The following is a 20,001-nucleotide window of genomic DNA, read 5'->3' on the forward strand; positions in this document are numbered from 1 at the left end:
CTCTGTGGTTTAAAGAAAGAGCACAACCTCCAACTGTATACATTTATTTGAAGAGAGAATCCCAAAGGAGATAGCCAATATTGTCTTTTGAAGTAGAAATAAAAAAATATTGCATGATTTTTCTAAACTTACTGTTCTTGTCATGGAGTATAAGTAACATCATGGCTTCTTCATGGCTGTAGCAGCATCAGTGCAATGAATAGTAGAACCTAAGCCTGTTGTAATCAGAGGGAAAAAGAAAAAGTAGAGAATGTCTCCTTCAGTAGGAATCTACATCTTCAGAGTCAGCAATGGTATTTTTTGGCTTCTCAAAAGTGTCTGGATAGACAGGGATCACCTTGCATGATATTCCATTATTGTTTAATAAATTGTTGATTTTTAAGTTTGTGTATCTTGAAGAAACTCACCTCAGTTTAATACAGACTTACATTCTTATTGTGGGGAAAAAGAAGAAAGTGTATTCCACTGTTAATGTCAGAAACTTATTTGGATAGTAAAAGACAACCTTATGCTTTGACTTGTACTTTTCCATCTCTATTCAGTAAAAGATGCCATGCCCTTTAGAGTTAAGTATTTGCACAAGAGTTTACTTTTACTTTTTAAAAGTGACTTTCTAGGCCTCATAGTTGAGGTGGAAAGGCTCATGCAATCTAAAATGCCTACAGGTTTGGACCTGATTATTTTAAAATCCAGTGGTGTTTTCATACATTTGCCTTTTGTCTTGTAGCAATTCTGTTGGGGGTGGTGGTGAATAAAAAATAATCAAGGTCTTTGTCATTGGAAAAGGCCCTAAATTGGATGTTCTGGAGTAAAGGAGAGATGGAGATTTCCCAAGGAGATTTGCTACATTCAGTGTACTGTGGCTGCTGCAGCCAAAATCTTTGGGACAGGTGAGAAATAATTAGATATCTGGTATCTGAAAGACAGGAAAGATAAAAACATCAGATGAAATTCCTTAGATGTATCATTCTCACCCTTTCAAATCTTACCTTAGTCTGATACTTGTTTAGAAGAAATATACAGTGAGCAGAAGCATTTTAAGAAATGTATGCTGACCAGAAAAAGTGTTTTATTCTTGTCTCTGAGTCTGTCTGAATTTCTAAGTAAAAGTTTATTCTGCTAGCATGAAGTTGAAATTGTCATTTCTTAATCCTGCTCTTCTCTAAATGTATTTCCTCTTTCCCTGTGTTACTGTGGACTTAAGACTTTTCATATATTCAGTTTCAAAGGGGGAATGGGGTAATGGTGGTTGTTTTGGTGACAGTAGATACTTTCTAATTTACTGTATAATGTTTGATAGGTTCTTCGAGTACACCTAAACAGGCTGTCAGATTAGCCACTGGTTCTTAAAAGTTAAAAAAAAAAAGAAAGTTGCTATAGCACACACTCCAAACCCACAGAAATAAAGCAAAACTTCATCTGGTATTCTTTATTGCTGTATGCGGAATTTAGTATTAGGATCAGGTGTCACCTTTAAATTGTCTACAGGACTCCTGCAGGAGTAAACTTAATGTAAACTTATATGTTTGCACAGCTAGTAAGCATCTTATCCAGTTACACTGCTTTTAAAACACATTCCTATCAGGCAAGTCTTTGGGTAACACGGGCAAGTTCAGGGAGAGGGGAAGTTCCTGGGCAGAGGGAGCAGGTTATGGCAGAGCAGTAGAAGTGGGTTTATGAATGGGTAGGTTTGAATGTGAATTTCCATTTTGGAATATTTGCGTACTTACGTAAACCATGACAGTGCTCAGTTCTGAGATTTTATTTACTCACAGACTCTCTGTGAAAATACTGCTGGCTGCATCAAGAGCAGGGTTCCCTCAGTTTGTTCAGAGCTGAATAAAACCTTTTTGGAATGGCAGGATAGGGAAACTGATAATGGGAATAGTAGTTTAAATACAGTGGGGTTGAGTAGGAAGACTGCATAAAGCTATGTTGTAAAAGATGGATGACTGAGGAAGCATTTTGAGAAACAGAAGAAAGCAAGCAAGAGGCCTTCAGCCATCATTTTGCATGAAACGGTGGTAGATACAAATCTGAATATTGTAGCAAAGACTTAGAAAATGAAGAATATGCTTTTGGATAATGACTTGTTTAGAATTGGAGCATGAATTCGTAGTACAGAATGGAGCAGACTTATAGACAGCTTTCCATAAGTCATTTCTACAGATTTCTGTGCTGAATGCAGGTGCTGGTGGTAATTCTGTCTTTGAAGTAGCAATATCTTTGCATATGTATTATCATTCATATATATTGTTCCAGAAAAATATGCCATGTGGTGAGCATGTGATCTTCTGCATCTGAATTGCTTCATCTCTTAATGTTTTGGAAAAGTACATGTTCAAAATAGTACAAAGATGATTCAGTGCTGTAGCTTGTTGGAATAAGTCTATTAGAATGTATATGCTAGAAGAATAAAATTGAAACATTTGAGTAAGTTGTAAATAATCAACAAGATCAGTGCGAAATTGCAGTAGCCTGTTCTTGTCAGTATGTTTGAATAATCAATTTTTTTAATAATGAGACAACAATCGCTGGAGATTTTCATGCTTGTCACTAAGGGAAAAAATGAAATTTATTTTCTTACACAGCTTGGCCCATTCAGTGGAAACCGTTAATTCATATTTTACATCAATTTTAAGATGCTGTAGTTTTAAATCACAAATAAACATCAGATACAACAAACTGTGAAATATAGTATTCCCCCCCAATAATATTCCAGATACACATTGGTAACATTGGGGGAAGGTGGGGGGGTGAACGGAGACGGGGCACATGACATGGACAGAGGAGCAATTGACTAATTAGGACAAAGCTTAATTTTTATATATGTTCTGATATAAAGTAACTTTGCTTTTAAATTTTGAATGGGAAAGTGGTAATAGCTGGTTTTTTTGTATTTCTATTTCCTCACTCCATTTGTTGGCAAAAATAAACATTTGCTTAGAGATTCTGAACTATGTTAAAAGGTGTTGTCATTGAGCATATTCAGGATAGTAGTTACCTCTTTACATTTTGAATTGTAATTCCTTTTACATCTTAAATTGTAACTGTCTCTGCACTGAGTGGAACTGAATCCGCAGCAAGTATCAAAAACTGCAATTTTTAGACGTTATTGAAATTTCCTTAGAAATCCAAACAGTGTAGAAAATGCTTTTAAGTTCCCTAAATATCCATAGCGCATGAAAATTATTCATAGCAAATCTCTTTGATGCCATATTCCTTCTAGAAAGTATATCTTTTTCCTTCTTGCTAAACCTCATGAACCATGAACTGGCAGGGTGAGTTTCCCAGATGTGGTATTAGATTGAGGACATTAGAGCTCGTGGCTGTTTGATATTAACTGGTGTTTGCCATTGGTTTTTGAATTACTGGATTCTGTCTTTGGGTTTATTTCTCTTTATACAAGAAAATTGAAAATTTGTTTGCTTCACTGCAAGAGTGAGGGTTATGGAATATTTGTAAAGGTTTTGTTTGGATTAAAGGTTATATGCCAATGTAACGCTCCCTAGTATTTTAAGATTTCATAGTGCTGGTATTTTTTCCTTTGCAGATTTTTTCATACATACAGAATACTCCAGAGTGCCCTTGATAGAAATACTTCGAGGATAGGCCTAGGCTAGCAGTTCAAAACAGACTTTAGCTAGAGCATTTGATGTGAATATTTGAGTCTGAATTAGCTTCTCTACTATATTATAGATGAGAGTAGTTCAGTAGTGGTTCAGGTCAATGTTGTGCTCTAGCCATTGCTAATACAGACAGAGTCTGTGTTGTTTAAAGAGAAGCACTTGCTATCCAACATTTGTGTAAGTGGCAGAAATCTTCAAAGAGCAATGAAAGAATAAAAAATTGCTTGGACATCTAGTTTCATAGCAGTTAGCAAAAAGAACCTATTAATCAAACAGTATTTTGGACTGGTATGTGCCAAAAAGGGATAACTGACAAATTAATGAAGATAAAATGGTGAAAACAGTGAAGTCTCTAAAGATGGAACTGAAACAATAGTCTGTTAAGAGAATTATACTAAATTGTTTGTGATCCAATATATTACTTTCTCTGTAGAACTGCTTAACAGTGTTTCCAGACTTTGAATTCTCACCCACTGGGAATGTCTAAAATAAAAAATGTGTTCATAGTAAAGTGTATTTTGGGGTTAGGTGCTGTTCTGCCACCAATTTCTATAATCCTAGTTTACTTTTTTTCACAGGGTATTGTTGTGGTTTTTTGCTTTTTTATTTTTATTAATCAAAATTGTATTGACACACATACACACACACAGAAAGCTGCTGCATTTGTTTAAAAAATTTATCTGTAGACCAAAGTTGCATAATTTTATGCCACAGTTATTCTCATTTGTTATGTGTGTAGGAACATGAAAATGAGTGCTTCTGTTGTTTGCTTTATTTTGAATCAGTTGGGATCTATCTATTTTTGTTAAAAAGTTCTGTTAAATAGTTTAAGTGTTGGAGATGGGGAGGGAGATGTATGACATGAACTTTCGAATCCTGTGACTTATTGCATTTAAGAACAGGAAAACAATTTCAATATTTTGTTTTATAATTTCTGGGTGTTTCTGTTGCTTCTGTCTTTGGTGAGTCCCCCCACCCCTCCTCCCTGTTCTGTATGTTGTATGTTCAATGCTTCTTTCTTTTACATGCCTTTTTCTTTTTTTTTTTTTTTTTTTCCTTCCTCTCCCCCCTTCCTGTTTGTCAGAGTTAATGGGACCCGAGTTAGCTATAATCCGTAGGGGTCTGCAGCGACTGAGGCTTAAGAAGGCAGAACAACAGAGACATCGAGAGCTGGCTGAGGGTTCAGCTCCACAGTCATCCTCTTCTGATCAGGGCTCCTCACAGGACCCTCAGACATCAGGTTGTCATTTGTCAAGGTTTCTTAAGCAGCTAATGTAGTTATAGTTTGTGCTGCTGTTGTTTGCTGAGATGCTTCTCTTCCAGAGCAAGATAGTTAATGCATTTGCTGCTTTTCTTACCTTGCATGTGGTGGTGTTTATCATCACATGGTTAGGGAAAGAGTCATATTGACAGTTTTCATCTATCTAACATGTTTGGATTATATAGCTAAATGATACTATACAGAGAAAGTTTCCTGAGTGCATGGCATCAGGTATATGCAATGTTTGTTAGAGCAGTTGAGCAAGAAATTGCTGTGTCCTGAATAAAGTTCTTACACACTTGAAATTGCGTTTTGATGTTAACTGTATCTGATAGCAACATTTAAGATTTGGCTTTGGTTTAGCAGATGTTCTAAATGAGGATAACAATTCAGTAAAACAGAATTTTGGCACTCTTAAATACTATGGCTTTACAGTAAGTATAGTGAACATACTCTTAGCAGGACAAAGTCTCCAGATGTGCTCTTCTCTTTTGAAAAGAATAACTTTTATTTTCACCATCCCCCTTCCCTTATTGAGATTAAAAATTACTCCAAGAAGGTCTTGGAGATGTTTATAACAAAAAGAGACATATTTGAGAAAGTTAGGGTAGAAGCATGCATATGAATAAAGAGGTAAACCCTAAAGCATAAACTTGAAGTGAACTTTGTCATGGCACCATGTAAAGATTGAGTGAGCTGCATGCTTTGTGAAATATCAGCATATTTTGTCTAGCAATGTTTCTTCTATACATAAATTTTGTGACAGTTGAAGTGTGGCTAAATTGCTTACAAGGATTGTGTCATACATTCACAGCTTAACTTGCTATGGCTCAATCTATTCATTTATCTGGAGCCTTACAGAACAGTTTGATGGAAGAGTGGCTAGTGCTGTAGTTACAATGTATAGTTACCAAGTTTTGAATAACTTCCTACACAAGCAAATTCTACAGTGAGTTTTCAGAATGTTTGGAAATCAGTAAATCCTTGGAGGGCTTTGTGCTTAACCTAGGAATGGCAGCCATATTACCTGTAGGAGGAGAACAAGCAGAACAACTTTTTATGATTTCTGCACTCTGGACATGGAAATATTATTTGTATTCACTCATTTCTTTATAGGCAAATTATTTCGTTTGTTCCTTTTCTGAGCTCCCAAGGCTCATTTTTGGAATACATGTATCTGCAATCTGTTCCTTTGCAACCAGAGCTGCAAAATTTTGATCTCTCGCTTCTCCATAGAGGCAACTGTTTTCCAGCCCTGTGCTAAGCTGGTGTTTCAGAAATGTGGTAGAAGGAAGAAGTTCTTAGTTTGGGGTTGTTTGTTTGTGTTATTTTTTAATAATAAATTCCCATACAGAGACAATCTCTCCTTTTTTCTTTTATTGTTTTTCCCTGCAGGGTTTGTCTTTGCTCTGTCTTGAGGCAGATGTTTAGTTTTCAAGTACATACTAGTTGTGAATTTTTCAAACAGAAATTTAACCCCAAAATGTGTCTGCCACTATGTGAAATGGTATTAGTGCCTCTGGACCAGGGCTGCAAGTTCTCAATCCCTGCTTTGGTAAAACTTGTATAATTTATACTTGCAATTTTAGGGGGAATTCAGTGTGAGACTAAGGCCATTTCTTCTGACCTGTATTTCATTCTTAATCCTTATCTTTGCAATCACAGAAGCTCAATTATAGCTTTGGACACAGGCTGGAGAAAAAAGTACTTCAGCCATGTAATAAATTACCAGTAGAGAATGTCAAGAGCTGAAAGATTTTACAGGTTTAATAGAAAATTAGGCTGTATAGTAGTTATTCTGTCTCCTAGTCTAAGGACTTTTAATAGTTTCATGAGGATTTGTAAGCTGTTTCTGTAATAGTTAACCATCACTATTTAGAAAAATATGGTCAAAAGTTTGTTCTTGAATGTAAAAGTGTATTAACTGAGAATGATTCACAGTGGGCTGGTGTGACATCGAGGAAAAAGATATTTCATCCTCATGTGACTAAAAGAGTTTGTTTTAGTGGATACCTCTTAAGTATTGTGTAAATTTGGTTGAATTTTAGAAGCATTATATGCTGTATCAGGTCTCATAGTCTTCAAGCCTTTGCTTAGATATTTAACAGATTCAGCTTTTTGTGTCTTAGACAATTTAATTAGGGAACTATGGTAAGGTTTTGTTTGGCTTATTTTTATTATTATATACTTTCTCCAACAAAGTCTAGTTTTGACTTACATTTTTGTGGCATTTCATAACATTCAGATCACAGGCAGTATTTAAACAACAACATGTGTTATATGCAAACTACAATGAAGGTGAAACTTTTCAACCTATTGTTGTTGCCGCTCTGCCCAGTGCTGATATGCCATATGTGCATCGCAATTACCTACATCACTCTTCTTTTTGAGAACTTCAAGTGAACTGAATGCAATTTGAGAAGTTACAGAAACAAACATGAACCACCTGATCTTGAAGTGGAAAATAAAACTAAGTCAGTGTGCATCAGGTGTTTCTGTAGTGATCAGTGTGCATAATCTCGCCCACAAAAACATGAAGTAATATGAACCTTTATTCTTTGAGGAAAAATTAGTTTGATTTAGATTGCATTTATTGTGGAATAAAGATACATACATGTGTATGCTAGTATATTGCAGAACCTGTGATGCACATTGGCCTAACTACACAGTCAGTGTCTTTCAGTGGAACAAATTGGACCTTAATTTCTGTCTTAAAGCTTTCTGCAAAGAACAAGGGAATGATTTCATTTCTTATTACTAGATTCTTTGCATTCTTTGGAAATACCCGGATGTAGAAGTGTGTGTATTTGAAGTCCAGAATACCTAACCGAGAGCTCATTCACTCTGCAAAGCAGTTATTCCTAGTTATTAAAACAAGTGTTTCATTTCTTAGATAAGGTCCACTGTATGCACCATGTTTAGGACTTTAAAACCAGGTCTCACTGCATCAGACCTGACTGTCATGCTGGAGCTGCTGTTACAGTGATATAAGGAGGAAGGTGGATTTTTAACCAAAACAGTAGAGATGGCATGCTAGCATTTTGATGAAGTCAGGTACTTATTGACCACACTATAGGAAGATCCCTCAGCATGTAACTGTTGTTGAAATTATCTTCTATTTTCTGTTTGAAGTGCCTCAAATTTATGAATCTCCAGTTCCCTTTTTAAGTGGTGTTCCAGTTTAGAATGCACTGGTGACATTACAACCAGTGGTGAGCTGCACTGGGATGTAGACCCAGCCTGTGAAGGTTCAGGTAAGAGTTTGGATTTTTGTTCATTTTTTTAACTATATGGCACAGTTTTGGTAATACTTTTTTCAAAAGCTTTATCAGAAATGATGAAATTACTTTTTCAGAATTTTTACAAAACAAAGCCATATATTAAAAAAAGAGGCATTTACCTGAACTTCTCTAGGCTGGTTTCTTGCTGATGTTTATTTCCCTGCCTGAGGTGTGGGGTTCTAAACTGCAGTGCCACTTCAAGGGGTGCTGGTGATCTGTGGCTTCAGGTCATTTGGAAAAGGAAAAAAATTGAGTTTACAGTTTCTACAAACTGAACTCTTAACCGTGTTAATGGGAATATGTTGTTTAAAATTTCTCATATTACAAGTGAAATGTATTCACAAAGGTGTAAGAAGACGTCAAAATAATAGTAAAATGTGGGAAGTTTAAGCTTACATTGGCATGGACTGCTACCTAGAAAATTTTTCATTTTTGCTTACTATAATGGTATGATAAACATGGTAAACCACACATTTTACCTACTGTTATATAATGTTAAGTCTTAATAAAATTTAGAAGTGCCGATAAGGGTAGTAAACGTAATTTCTTGAATTTTTAATTGAAGTATTTTAGTTCAGGCGTATTTCTTCTGTTCATCTTGATCTGAATTAAACAGCTGCTGCAGTTAGCTTTTCCAGCCAAGTAAAATGTTTGGCGGCATGATACGCCTTTTAAAAAAGGACATACAGGTTTATAGAAAGAATTGGATTGCAAGAAGAGAGTGTGACTGAGAATCGCTGTCTTCTGTCATATTTCTCAGCTTGCTGTCCAAGACCTCGCCTCCCTTTAGCACTTTCGATACAAGTTAATCCAAATCACAGGCTTCATAACTGTGAGTCAGTGATCAAAGCCAGCCAGCCTTTGAGAGAGACATACCAGTTCCTGTGCTGAGTCAGCTGGAATACAAGTTGATGGTGACGTGGTGCATTTTTACACTAGCATTTTGCTCCAGTTTACATGCTAAAAAGTGGATTACTACTCCACTGAAAAAACTCCAGTGTAAATACTTCATTTCTAAATTAGAAATTATATGTAAACCACTCTTCAGTTTTGGAAAGTGAAATATATTGTTACAAGTCACAGATCACAGAGTCATGAGGGTTGGAAAGGACCTCTGGAAATCATCTAAATCAGCTTTGTCAATTTAGCAGGTTTTATGGTTATACTACAAAATAGGTCATGCTGGTGATCCTGGCCCAAACCTGGAAGTGAGCTTGCTGTAGGAGAGAGTGTGTTATTATTTAATTACTTTCATTGTGTAGGATTTAAATTTATGTTCAAATTCCTTCAGCGTGCTGTGATGGTAGCAAGTATGACTCAGTTTATAATACAGAATATTGAATCCTTTTAGCTTAGCTTGTATTTGTTTATAACAGAAGATTAACAAATGGAAGCAAGATATGTAGCCTAGCCAGTATCTTTGAAATACTGCACTAATTTATGTACATCAGCTTATTTTGAGCTCTTACTTCTGTATTATCTTGTCTTCAGAGGTGACAAGGGAAATAGATGCACAGAAGATGTTGAATATTGAGCCTGTCATTTGTCTGTACAATGAATGTAGTGCTGGTGATAGTTATTAGCTGGTAATGTCCAGTACAAAAAAATGCACTAACTGCTGGGGGTTTAGTTTTGTTTTGTTGTTGTTTGGGGGTTTTTTTGGGCTGTTTGTTTTTTGTTTTTTTCTTTCCCCAGTGATTATGATTTTTATAAGACTGGTGTAGTACTGTGATAAACTCATGAAAACATGTTCTCAGATGCTACTGATTTATATCATCTAGGAATGTAGAATTATCAAACAGTCTGTATGCTGTTATATCTATAAACAGTCTTATCTCTTTCATTTTATGCTTATAGGTTTACATATTGAGTAATTCATGTTGAAGTATAAATATTCTGAAATATACATTTAGCACATGGTTTGAAATACTAGTGTCATTTGGTAGTTATAGCAAAGGCTTTAGGAGTCATGACTCTTCAGTGTTTTTCCTAACATGTTAGAAATTTGAAGGATGTAGTAAAATCTTTGGTCACGGACAGGCATTTTTATTACTGACATTTCAGCAAGCTTCAGGCTTTTCAATAACTACCTAAAGTAATACATAATTATTTGACACAAGTGGCTTTGTTTCTGTCATGTCTAGAAAGTGCAATATGGCTGGCTGCTCATAAAACAAACCCAAAGCTTCCTTATGTTGCTGCTTTTTATTTATTTTAAACTAACATATGATCATGACATTGCTCTGCAGTTCTCTGCTGCTTATGTTTTAAGTTGAAATCTCGTTTTTGTTTCAGATTCTCCTTCTTCTGTGGTTAACAAACAGCTTGGATCCATGTCACTTGATGAGCAACAGGGTGCGTGTGACAGGAAATGCACTATACCCAGCTGTAGTTGATTGCAATGCTTCCTTTTAAAATTGCCTTTCATGATGATAAACAGTGTAAAAATGCTGTTCATCTACATAAAATAGAATTCTATAAGCAGATCTGCTGGAAACTCATAAATTATTTAATTCCCAATATGAGTAACAGAGTAAGGTTAATTGTTTTCAAAAGCCATCTTATTGTTAATGCATTCAGTGGAGGTACCGTAAGTGTCTTGTGTACTCTACCAACATTTAGAATATTTTTTCAAAATGCAAAGTAAAATTAATTATTTAAACAGTCTTTTTTCTGAATGGCTGTTCTTGGATCAAAGTACAAATATCAAGACTGAAGTCACCTTTAAATCATATAATGCCAAATTAATTTATCTTATGCAAGAGATATGTGCAGCTTTGTTATACCTGTATACAGTTTGAGTAACTCAAGAGCGCCTATTGGTCTTAGGTGCATCTTACCTCTGTAACCCGTTGTCCTACATCCCTCATGCTAAATAAGTACTAGTGTTTTTCTGTAGATACCCTATAGGCTGGTATTAGAAAGAATGCTTGTGAGGTTTCTCTCTGCCCATTATTCATTAGTCTTCAAGTTGTAAACAGTGAAGTGTGCCATAGGTGACCCTATACCAGCTGAACCAATGTCATCTGTAGTGAATATTTATGATTGAATAATTAATGAGTGATAGATGGTAATTTAAAAATAGATTTCCATACCTTCTGCCTTATGCTTACTTCCATATCACAGTCTTTGTAGAGATTTAGGAAATCAAATCCCACAAAGGAGCTGGCTGTTTGATCTTGTTTCACATTCTAAACTAGAATGCCGCTTTGAAATCCCATTTATGAAAAATTGCTTAGCAACTGTTGAGATTATGATTTTTTTTTTAAGATGCCAGAACATTGGGAAAAAAAATCAAGTTGTGTTTTATGTTGACAAAATATATTAATTTTGTGGGATTACATTTTGTGATGAAATATCCTTAAATATCAGTGTGTAAATTTGCCAATTATACATGGTTCAGTAGTCTATATCACTCTAATAGCCAGGTACAGCTGGAAAACTTGCTTATAATTAGTGGCCAAGTTGTACTCTTTGTTATTAACTCAGAATAAAGCATTATTTGATGAGAGTAGAATAAACAAAAATTAACACAAAAAGTCTGTATGTTTACTGAAGTTCTTACCACTGCAAAAAAATTTGAAAACTGATAAACTGTTCCATGAAGTTATGAATTAAATAATAACAGAGCAGTAATTTGCTGATGGATTTAATCAAATTGGATTTTTGAAGTTAAACTGCATTAATTTCAATGCATATTTGAATAGAAATTTTACAAAAAGGATAAGTAGCTAATGAAGGAAATAATACCAGTTCTAGTTAATGAAGTCGTATCAGTTCTTTTTGTATATAAGTGCTTCTTATTTCTAATTCCTGTCTTTCCTTAATTTGGTACTGAATCAGCTGTCTTCTGTTGAACCAGTCTCTTTTGTTGGCATCTTCATTTTAAGATTGTTTATGGGTTTAAAGATTTTTTGATACTTACCACATGGATATAAATTTATAATACCATTATTGTGACAGTCCAGCAGAAGCTGTAAGTCCTTCCCATCCTAACAAAATTATTTCAAGTGGATTACTGTGCTCTACACGTTATTTTTATTGTGCTTGTAATAACAGAGGGTTGGCTTTTAGATTTGTTGCAGTGCGAAGGCGATGTTATGACTGTAAGGTTATGCCTGAATTATGATTAAAGAGGAAACCTGAAGCCAGAGAGCTAGCTCAGTAACTTTGAAGTTCAAATGTGTGTGTGCATCCCACACCAATGTAATGCTTCTTCCTACATACACAGAAGCCATACTGATTACTGATATTTCTAGATATCCGCAAGTTAGTGCGGAGGTTTGGTAATCCGTTACGGCAATGTCCGTACCAGACTGTTCAGTGCCATATTATAGATATTTGATCTGGCTCAGAACAAGCTGGTTTGTCAGCTATGGCAGAGTTAGTTACTCATGAACAGTCCTGTAAGTCCTAGGAACTGTATTGGCATGTTGTGTCCCAGCTAATTAGCTCTGCATCCCAGTCAGATAAACTGGTTGAGTGTTGGTCTGCATATAGAGCTTTCCAGACCTATAGTGAGCTCTGCAGGTCCAAGCTCAAGAATTTCAGACCTGTGGTTTGTGCAAGGCACAGCATGGTCTGTACTGCTGCCTTCTTCAGTGAAGTGCAGTACTGCATCTGATTATTGTACAAGTCATCTAGACAAAGCGAGTGTATGCCTTGGGCTGTAGATTAGGTTGGTCCATCCAATTATTTGATTTTTGGTCTTCCCTTAGTCATTGTGCCTTATACTGACTCATATCTGTGTAACATATTCAGTCATTATTCCTTGCTAGACAGAAGGATCTCCACCCTCTCTTTCAAATTCAGCTGCTTCTGATGAATTTTCATGTGCTAAGCCTTCCCATAGAATTCCTAATTTCTGAAATACACCGCTTATTTTCTCCTTTTTGGATCAATTTTTCTTCCCTCAGAAGTAACTCTGTCTTGTTTTCACCAAGAACACAACCTTATCTTCAGAATGTACAAAGTTGCTTTTCTTATGAGATCATGATTAGTGCTGGATAGGAATTATTTGGGAAGTTTTTTGTGAAAAGTTGTCCGCCCCCTTCTTGTGGGGTTACAAATACAGAAGAGCATAAGGCAGCATTTGAGACGTGGGAAATGAGCTTGAAGTTCGTTATAATGTTAGGTTTACAGGTTGCATTACGTAGTTAAGCTGGCTTTATGCACTTACCGCTTTGTAGTTAAGAGATCCAATCTTTGTGAAGTTACACTTACATAAGTTCATTTTCTAAGAGGAAAATGTGTGTATGAGAGGTATTGCTTTCAGTGTATATGAGTGGGGTTTCCTGGTTTGTTGTGTTTTTTTTTTTGTTTCGTGTTTGTTTTTAATAAGGTTATGAATGAAATTTTGTCTTCAGTTTTAAGGGTGGTAGATTAAAAATACTTTCCTTCTGTAGGCACCTAGAGAACAAACTGTTCTTGGGAGTGTCTGTTCTAGAACAGGGTTGCTTATGAAATAAGAATACAAGTTGTTGATAATATCTTTACTTAGATTTTACAGCCAAGCACATTAAAGTTTCAGTGTTTTTTTGAGGAATTTGGAATAGAGTTCTTGTCTCATCTGTCTTTTTAAAAGTTTTTTGTTCTTATTAGTGTTTGATTTTATGCTCTAAAAGCTAGTTAAAAGAAGAAACTGACCCAATCCGAATTGTAGCTCATGTTATTGTAGATTTAAGACAAAGCTATTACACAATATAGTTTAACAGGTATTTCCAGAAATTTGTAAAAATAATTTCTCTGTCCATGTCCTCTTTGCTTAAATTTGCTTCCACCAATTCTAGCTTTTTGAGTGTGAATAAGTATGAGCATTCCTTCTACAGTAAGACAGGAAAGTGTTTTTATGATAATATGATCTGAGCTTTATAACACAAGCCTAATAGCTTCATTACAGGATAGTGATGTTTAGGTACTTTGGTCAGTAATATTAACTAGTTTTGTGCTGGAGCAAATGTTGCATAGCGGTATCAAGTTACAGTGTAGTCATTGTTTGGTGGCTGTCTTGGACTATTCAGCAAGTTGCTTTTCTTTACCTATCTGGGTTCCCAATTCAAAGATATGTTTTCTCGGTGCATATTGAAAGAAAGGAAAAGTCAGCTATGTTATTTTTTACTCTTTCAGTGTCCAGCTCCTGATAACTTGTGCAGTATGTTAGTGATCAGTATTTGTATGTGCTTAGGAAGGGATGCTCAAAGTTTGAACAGAAGTTTATACTAAAAGATGGTCGCGGTTGGATTGCCAAAAAATAGAGAAAGCACCTGTTTAGTTAAGAAAGAGCATGTAATTTTTTTCCGAAAATATCTGTATGTGCCACTAAAATATTTCCTGACATTTGTTTCTTTTCTTACTCAGTGTATTTCAGGAAATGGAAAACTTGCTTTTGATCAGGTTTTTTTTTTTTGCTCTACTCTTAAGTAGAACTGGAACCTTTATTTTAGAGAGTCTATGATCTTGTCATTGCATAGAATGAGGCCCATGCCCTATGTATGATTAGGATCATGGTTGTAATTGGTTAATTCTCATACACATAAATTATTTTTTTTTTTCACATGGGTTTTTGTGTTTTGGATTTTTTTTGTTTTTGTTTTGATTTGATCCCTCTTCAGAATATGTAGAAATAAATATTTAAAGTTCTTTGGTGCAGCCGATCACTGCTCTGATCCTCTGAGCGGGCTTCTGCCTGTCAGCAATTTAAAAATATGAGCATTGATTGTTCGGTTAAATTCTTATGTTCTGTTTCATAAATCCCGTAATTTAACTGTATTTTTAAAAATAAATATTCTAAGGCAGTATCATAGCCTTTACTGTTTTAATAATAGCCTTTTCAGTGGGGGAATTAGTAGGCTTGTGCTTTAATCAAAAGTTAGATTTTAACTGGTGTTTACCAAAGATGATCTAAAGCTTTTTCTGTATTCTAAGTGTCAGTGTGCTATCAGTACTGCAGGTATACTTGTGGTCAAATTTCTGTACTCTATAAATGACAGAAAATATGGTATGCTATTGCCCAAAAAGTCCTGAGATAAAAAGTTCAGCGTTCACGACAAGTGAGATTACATAGTCTACTTAGTGGTCATTTGAGTGACACCTAATACTAAGGAAACTTCCAACTGAGTTCTGAGAGAATGGCACCTCTGTAGTGAGGCTTAACCAGGTGGTATTTTCTGTTAACTATTTAGTATTGCCCAAGGCCATCTTCAGTATTAATGGCAACTGTGCCATGCATATAGATAGGCTGTGACCATTAATTTTATTCAAGGGTGGTGCATGGATAGATATCATTGAACTGTTTTGAAGTAGACCACTGAACATCCTTAAAACTATATATGCAGCAGATGCTTGTCAGACTTGCAGTGGTTTTTTATTTTATTCACTTCTATTACTTTTGGATGTTGTGAATAGTTAATTTTGCAAATACTCCCTTTCTACTTACAGTTGCTGTAATACGAAAGGTTTTTTAAACCCAGAGCTCTCAGAACATGAATTTACAGTGTTTTTATGACAAATAGCTGACAATTTAAAGCAGGTCTAAAGATACTTGTAGCTGACTAGTTTGTAAGAAGGAAAAAAAAAAAAAGGGGGTAGTGATTCTAGACTGTGTCTAGATCTCATAATCTTACATATGTATTTAATGAGAAAAAAAAGACTGAACACTTCCAAAACCACTTTTATTCTTAATATACTTAATAGAAAAGGGATCTGCTGATAAAGGATAATATTGTGTGTAAAAATGTCTATCTGCAATTTTATGTACCTGCATGTTGAAGGACAGCATCTTCTTTGTTTGCTCTTATAAATACAAATCATTGTAGATCATTTTTAAAGCATTGCAAATTTAATGTGTTTATTCTGAAACTTTTTAACTTTTTGCTTGGGCTGTAAGAGATCTTAAATTGATATTCTAGATGTTACTACCACATTTGGCCTTTGTTAAGATAATTAAGTGAATCTTCAGAATTATAACAGCTTTATTTATATTACTGATTGCAATCCAAACTTTATCAACCCCGTATTTACAGAGAGTGATAAGCCACGAACAGGAGCAGGAGAACCGGTTTTAAGTTTGCACTATAGTACAGAAGGAACAACTACAAGCACGATAAAGCTGGACTTCACTGATGAGTGGTAAGAAGTTAATTTTGGTTCTGATTGGTTATTTATCAGCACATATCACTAACAGTTGTCTAGCTTAGATACAGGTAAGTTATTTTTCCATATGGTATATCTGTATTCTTAGGTCTATATACATAGACAATTTGAAATGGCTTTACTTGTTAATACATTCAGAACATAAAAGACATACTTTAACATTAAACCTTTATGCAAAAGGGTGGCTTTTTTTGTGATACTGTAAAGCTTTTTAATTTGAAACATGCTATCTTCATCGTACCCTGGCATAAAATCAGTGTTCACTGTCTTAGTAGAGTAGTACAGTGATGGAAAGGTGGTCCAGGGGCCAACTGGCCTGACTGACTTAGTTTTATATCAAAGTCTATGACTAGAGCATCTCAGGATCTCCCAAAACAAGCACAATCTTTATTTCATCTCCTCTTATTTCTATTCCTTTGCTTATGTTTTCAAAATTATTATAGAAGATAGTAAGTAGAAATGCTTGCTGCATTTGTTACATGGCTGGAGAAAAAAACACCACAAAAACCAACCAAACCCACCAGGTTTAGTTACTTCAAAGTTCTGTGGCTGTAGACATAAAACATACACCTTGCCCATAGCAGTGCAGAAGCTTTAAACAGGGCTTTGTATGTTTTCACATCTGAAATACTACGACAGTTATGTTCAACCAATTTATCAGACTGTATTTCTATTTAGCGACCAAATCAAGCAAGCTTTCACAGAATTTTGCAAATGTTTTGCTTATTTGTTCTAGTTGGGTTTTTTAATGTAATAATAAAATATTACTGCCACTGTATCACAGAAAACAAATATTATTAAACATTGACACTTTGTTTCTGTGTTTATTTTAAAATAAAATTTGAAAAATGCATTTTACACTTCAAACAGTTAATGACTAAGTAATGCTGAAGATGGTAAATGTGCATGAACATCTGCCTCAGAAACAATATTAAGAAAAAGTAGAGTGAACAGGAAATGTAGATTAGGGACAGGAAAATTACCTGTTACAAAAGTCTGTAATTGTGGAAGTAAAGACTACTAGTAGTGAAAATTACTAAAACTTAACTTCACATATATATTCAGTCTAATAGCAGGTATTCTACCAAATCTCTTGGGCCAAAGGGTAGCACCATGTGAATGACAAGCATCAAATATACTATCAAAGGAGAATGAAGGACTAAACATCATGATCTTTTCAGACTAATGGTAGCCATATTCAAGGCTTTAGGACAGAAAGGCATATTAAAACAAGCAGAACACGGGAAATAAATTAAAATGATGGGAAGTAGAATGCACGTAATTCAGTACCTCTTATTTGACAGAATAATGGGTTATAGAAACGTACATGGTGTAATAGAGAAAAACTGTCTGAATTTCCATAAAGTATTTGATACTTTCCTGCATTATGAACTTCTATCCAAGGTGGGTCAGATAGATCAATAAAGAAACTGATCATAGTGGTAAACTAAGTTAATGGAGCTTTTGTAGTGGGTAGTGAGAGGAAGAAGCATTCTGTAGTGGAACAAAGTTGCATGGCATTGTCAGTTCAGAGGCTGACTAAAAATATTGTTCCAAAGAATACAATAATTAAGTTAGGATGCAATTCCATATAACAAAATTATGCAGTTGAGGACAAATATCAAAAACCTGATCTGAAATTTAGGAGTGTTGTGAAAATTAAATGCAGGAAGACACGGACCTACCAGTCACTTCATTCTCAATATAATGCAGCTACTCGAAGGGCAGGTATGATCCTAGATGTTACCAGCTCGGAAATCTCAGCAAAGAATGAGAATTACTGGTGCTGCCGCTCAACTCTGCTTTGCTTTGTGACTTAAAATGCTGTGTGCAAACTTTGTCATGCTTTCAAGAAAACTGATTCAAATTGGCAGGGATTCAATGAAGGGTTATAAAGGGAACTGAAGAAACAGAAAACCTGCTATGGAAGCAGACTGTAGGGCTTAATGTAACAAAAGCACAAGATGTTATTTGGCTCTCTCAAAAACATCTTTTTCACATAACTGCTAGTGTGAAAAATAACACTGAAGTAAAAATTAAAATGCTCAAAAAGTACAGGAATGACTATACCTGGAGAATTTTATCTGAATCAGATTTTTAGTTGGGTCGGTTAAGATTATGTATTAGTGCTCAGCTGACAGCTTGTAATGACTTTAGTTCTTTGAACACTTACACTTGTAAAAAAATGTGTAAGTAGTGTAATCCTTCTAAGTTCTAACAATATTTTGAAAAGCAATGAAGAAATCCTTTAAAGATTCTGTGATGCAGAGGAATATGGGGTGAGTAGTGACGGACGTAATAAAAGAAAATTTTGAAATTGCTGTGAAGGTTGTTAGTTGTAGTTGCTGCCAGGAGCTATTGAATTGTGAGGTTGCAGTGAGAATGGTGATGATGGGTGGGCTGTGCTACTGTAAAGATCTCATCTATTTATATTTCTAAATTTCATTTTTATTTTTCACATGTTATGTTGCCAGGAGCAGCACAAATTCAAGCTCTAGAGGAAGTGGAAGTCATTGCAAAACTGAAGGCCAAGACGACTCTGTAAAAACAAAAGCCTCAGAAGAATCAGTGCCTGAAGATGAGGAAACAAGTAAGATACAGCATTATTTCTGAAACGCTAAGGTAAAAATTCTGCTTTCATATGTTCATGACTATCATTAAGCAAAATGGATTTCTCATATACATGCATATGAAGGCAGAATACAGCCATAATAGAACATGAAATTTTTTAGGAAAGAAAAAGGTACCAATCTGAAATAGTTGCAAATAAATATAAAGAAACTAAACTTATCCTTTCTTTAGTTCTAAAACCCTTATTCTTTTTTCTTAAAGATGTATGCTGCCCCAATTTGTGTAGAAAAATAGAAAACTGCATTTTGAGATCATAAATGAATACTACGTATTTTGTTACATTTCTTTCAAGCTTTCACTGTATTTTGTTACACATGGTTGTCTTGCTCAATTTATTGCCAAAAGGCAAATGACTGGTTCCAACAAAGTCTTTGTCTTCTTAAATCCCTTTCAATAAAGGGGTAATTCAGTTTCTGTCTTGAGAAATAATAGCTTTCAGTAAGCAATCAGCTGTTTCAACAGTATTAACGCTATTTTTGCAGCTAAAGTTCTCATAGCATAGGATATTAAGTATATTAAGGACAAAAAAATAAATACTTCTTTTTCTTTGTTAGCATATTCACTTGGGCAACTAGATCAATTTATATCTATACACTGACTTTTATTAGTATCAGATTAGTATCTGAAATTACAGTAAATTAATACATGGACTTTGGAAGGAATTGATCTAGGAGTGCTAGTATCTAGGACTAGTATCTAGGAGTCTAGTATCTAGTCCTAGGATCTACTAGGACTCCTAGTATCATTTAGATTTGCTTATGTTATAGATGTGCATCTAAATGAAATGTGATTTACTATGAAGTTGTTTAATTCAGGAGTTCCTGATGCATCTCCCAAGGAAGACGCAAGTGCTGAAGAACTGAAAACTACAGATGAAACTGTAGAGACGACAGAAGCATGTATGTATCTGTACTCTTTCAAATATAGTTACATGAAGAAGTAGAGAATGAAAAACTAAATTTTCAATATAATCTCAGTATGCATAATTTAACTTCTGTGACCATTTATAATGTCTTCTGAAATAGGTTAGAATCATTAATGGTGTGAC

General features: G+C 34.9%; 1 protein-coding gene across 5 annotated transcripts in view; it reads left to right on the plus strand.

Moving 5' to 3' along the window:
- Positions 1 to 20,001, plus strand: part of DCAF6 (DDB1 and CUL4 associated factor 6) — an 85,279-nt gene that overhangs the window by 38,995 nt on the left and 26,283 nt on the right. For 3 of the 5 annotated variants that reach the window (XR_013956350.1, XM_080612054.1, XM_080612055.1), the window contains exons 11-15: positions 4,714 to 4,869; positions 10,467 to 10,526; positions 16,193 to 16,298; positions 18,797 to 18,912; positions 19,769 to 19,852. Coding sequence is in view for 4 of the 5 variants with exons in the window: in XM_080612054.1 (XP_080468180.1) it covers positions 4,714 to 4,869; positions 10,467 to 10,526; positions 16,193 to 16,298; positions 18,797 to 18,912; positions 19,769 to 19,852 (522 nt within the window). In the remaining variant the exon portion in view is untranslated. The remainder of the gene's footprint in view (positions 1 to 4,713; positions 4,870 to 10,466; positions 10,527 to 16,192; positions 16,299 to 18,796; positions 18,913 to 19,768; positions 19,853 to 20,001) is intronic. The other 2 variants (XM_080612056.1, XM_080612057.1) reach the window with 2 other exon arrangements.

This window comes from Psittacula echo (assembly GCF_963264785.1).
Source record: "Psittacula echo genome assembly, chromosome: 3".
NCBI lineage: Eukaryota > Metazoa > Chordata > Aves > Psittaciformes > Psittacidae > Psittacula > Psittacula echo.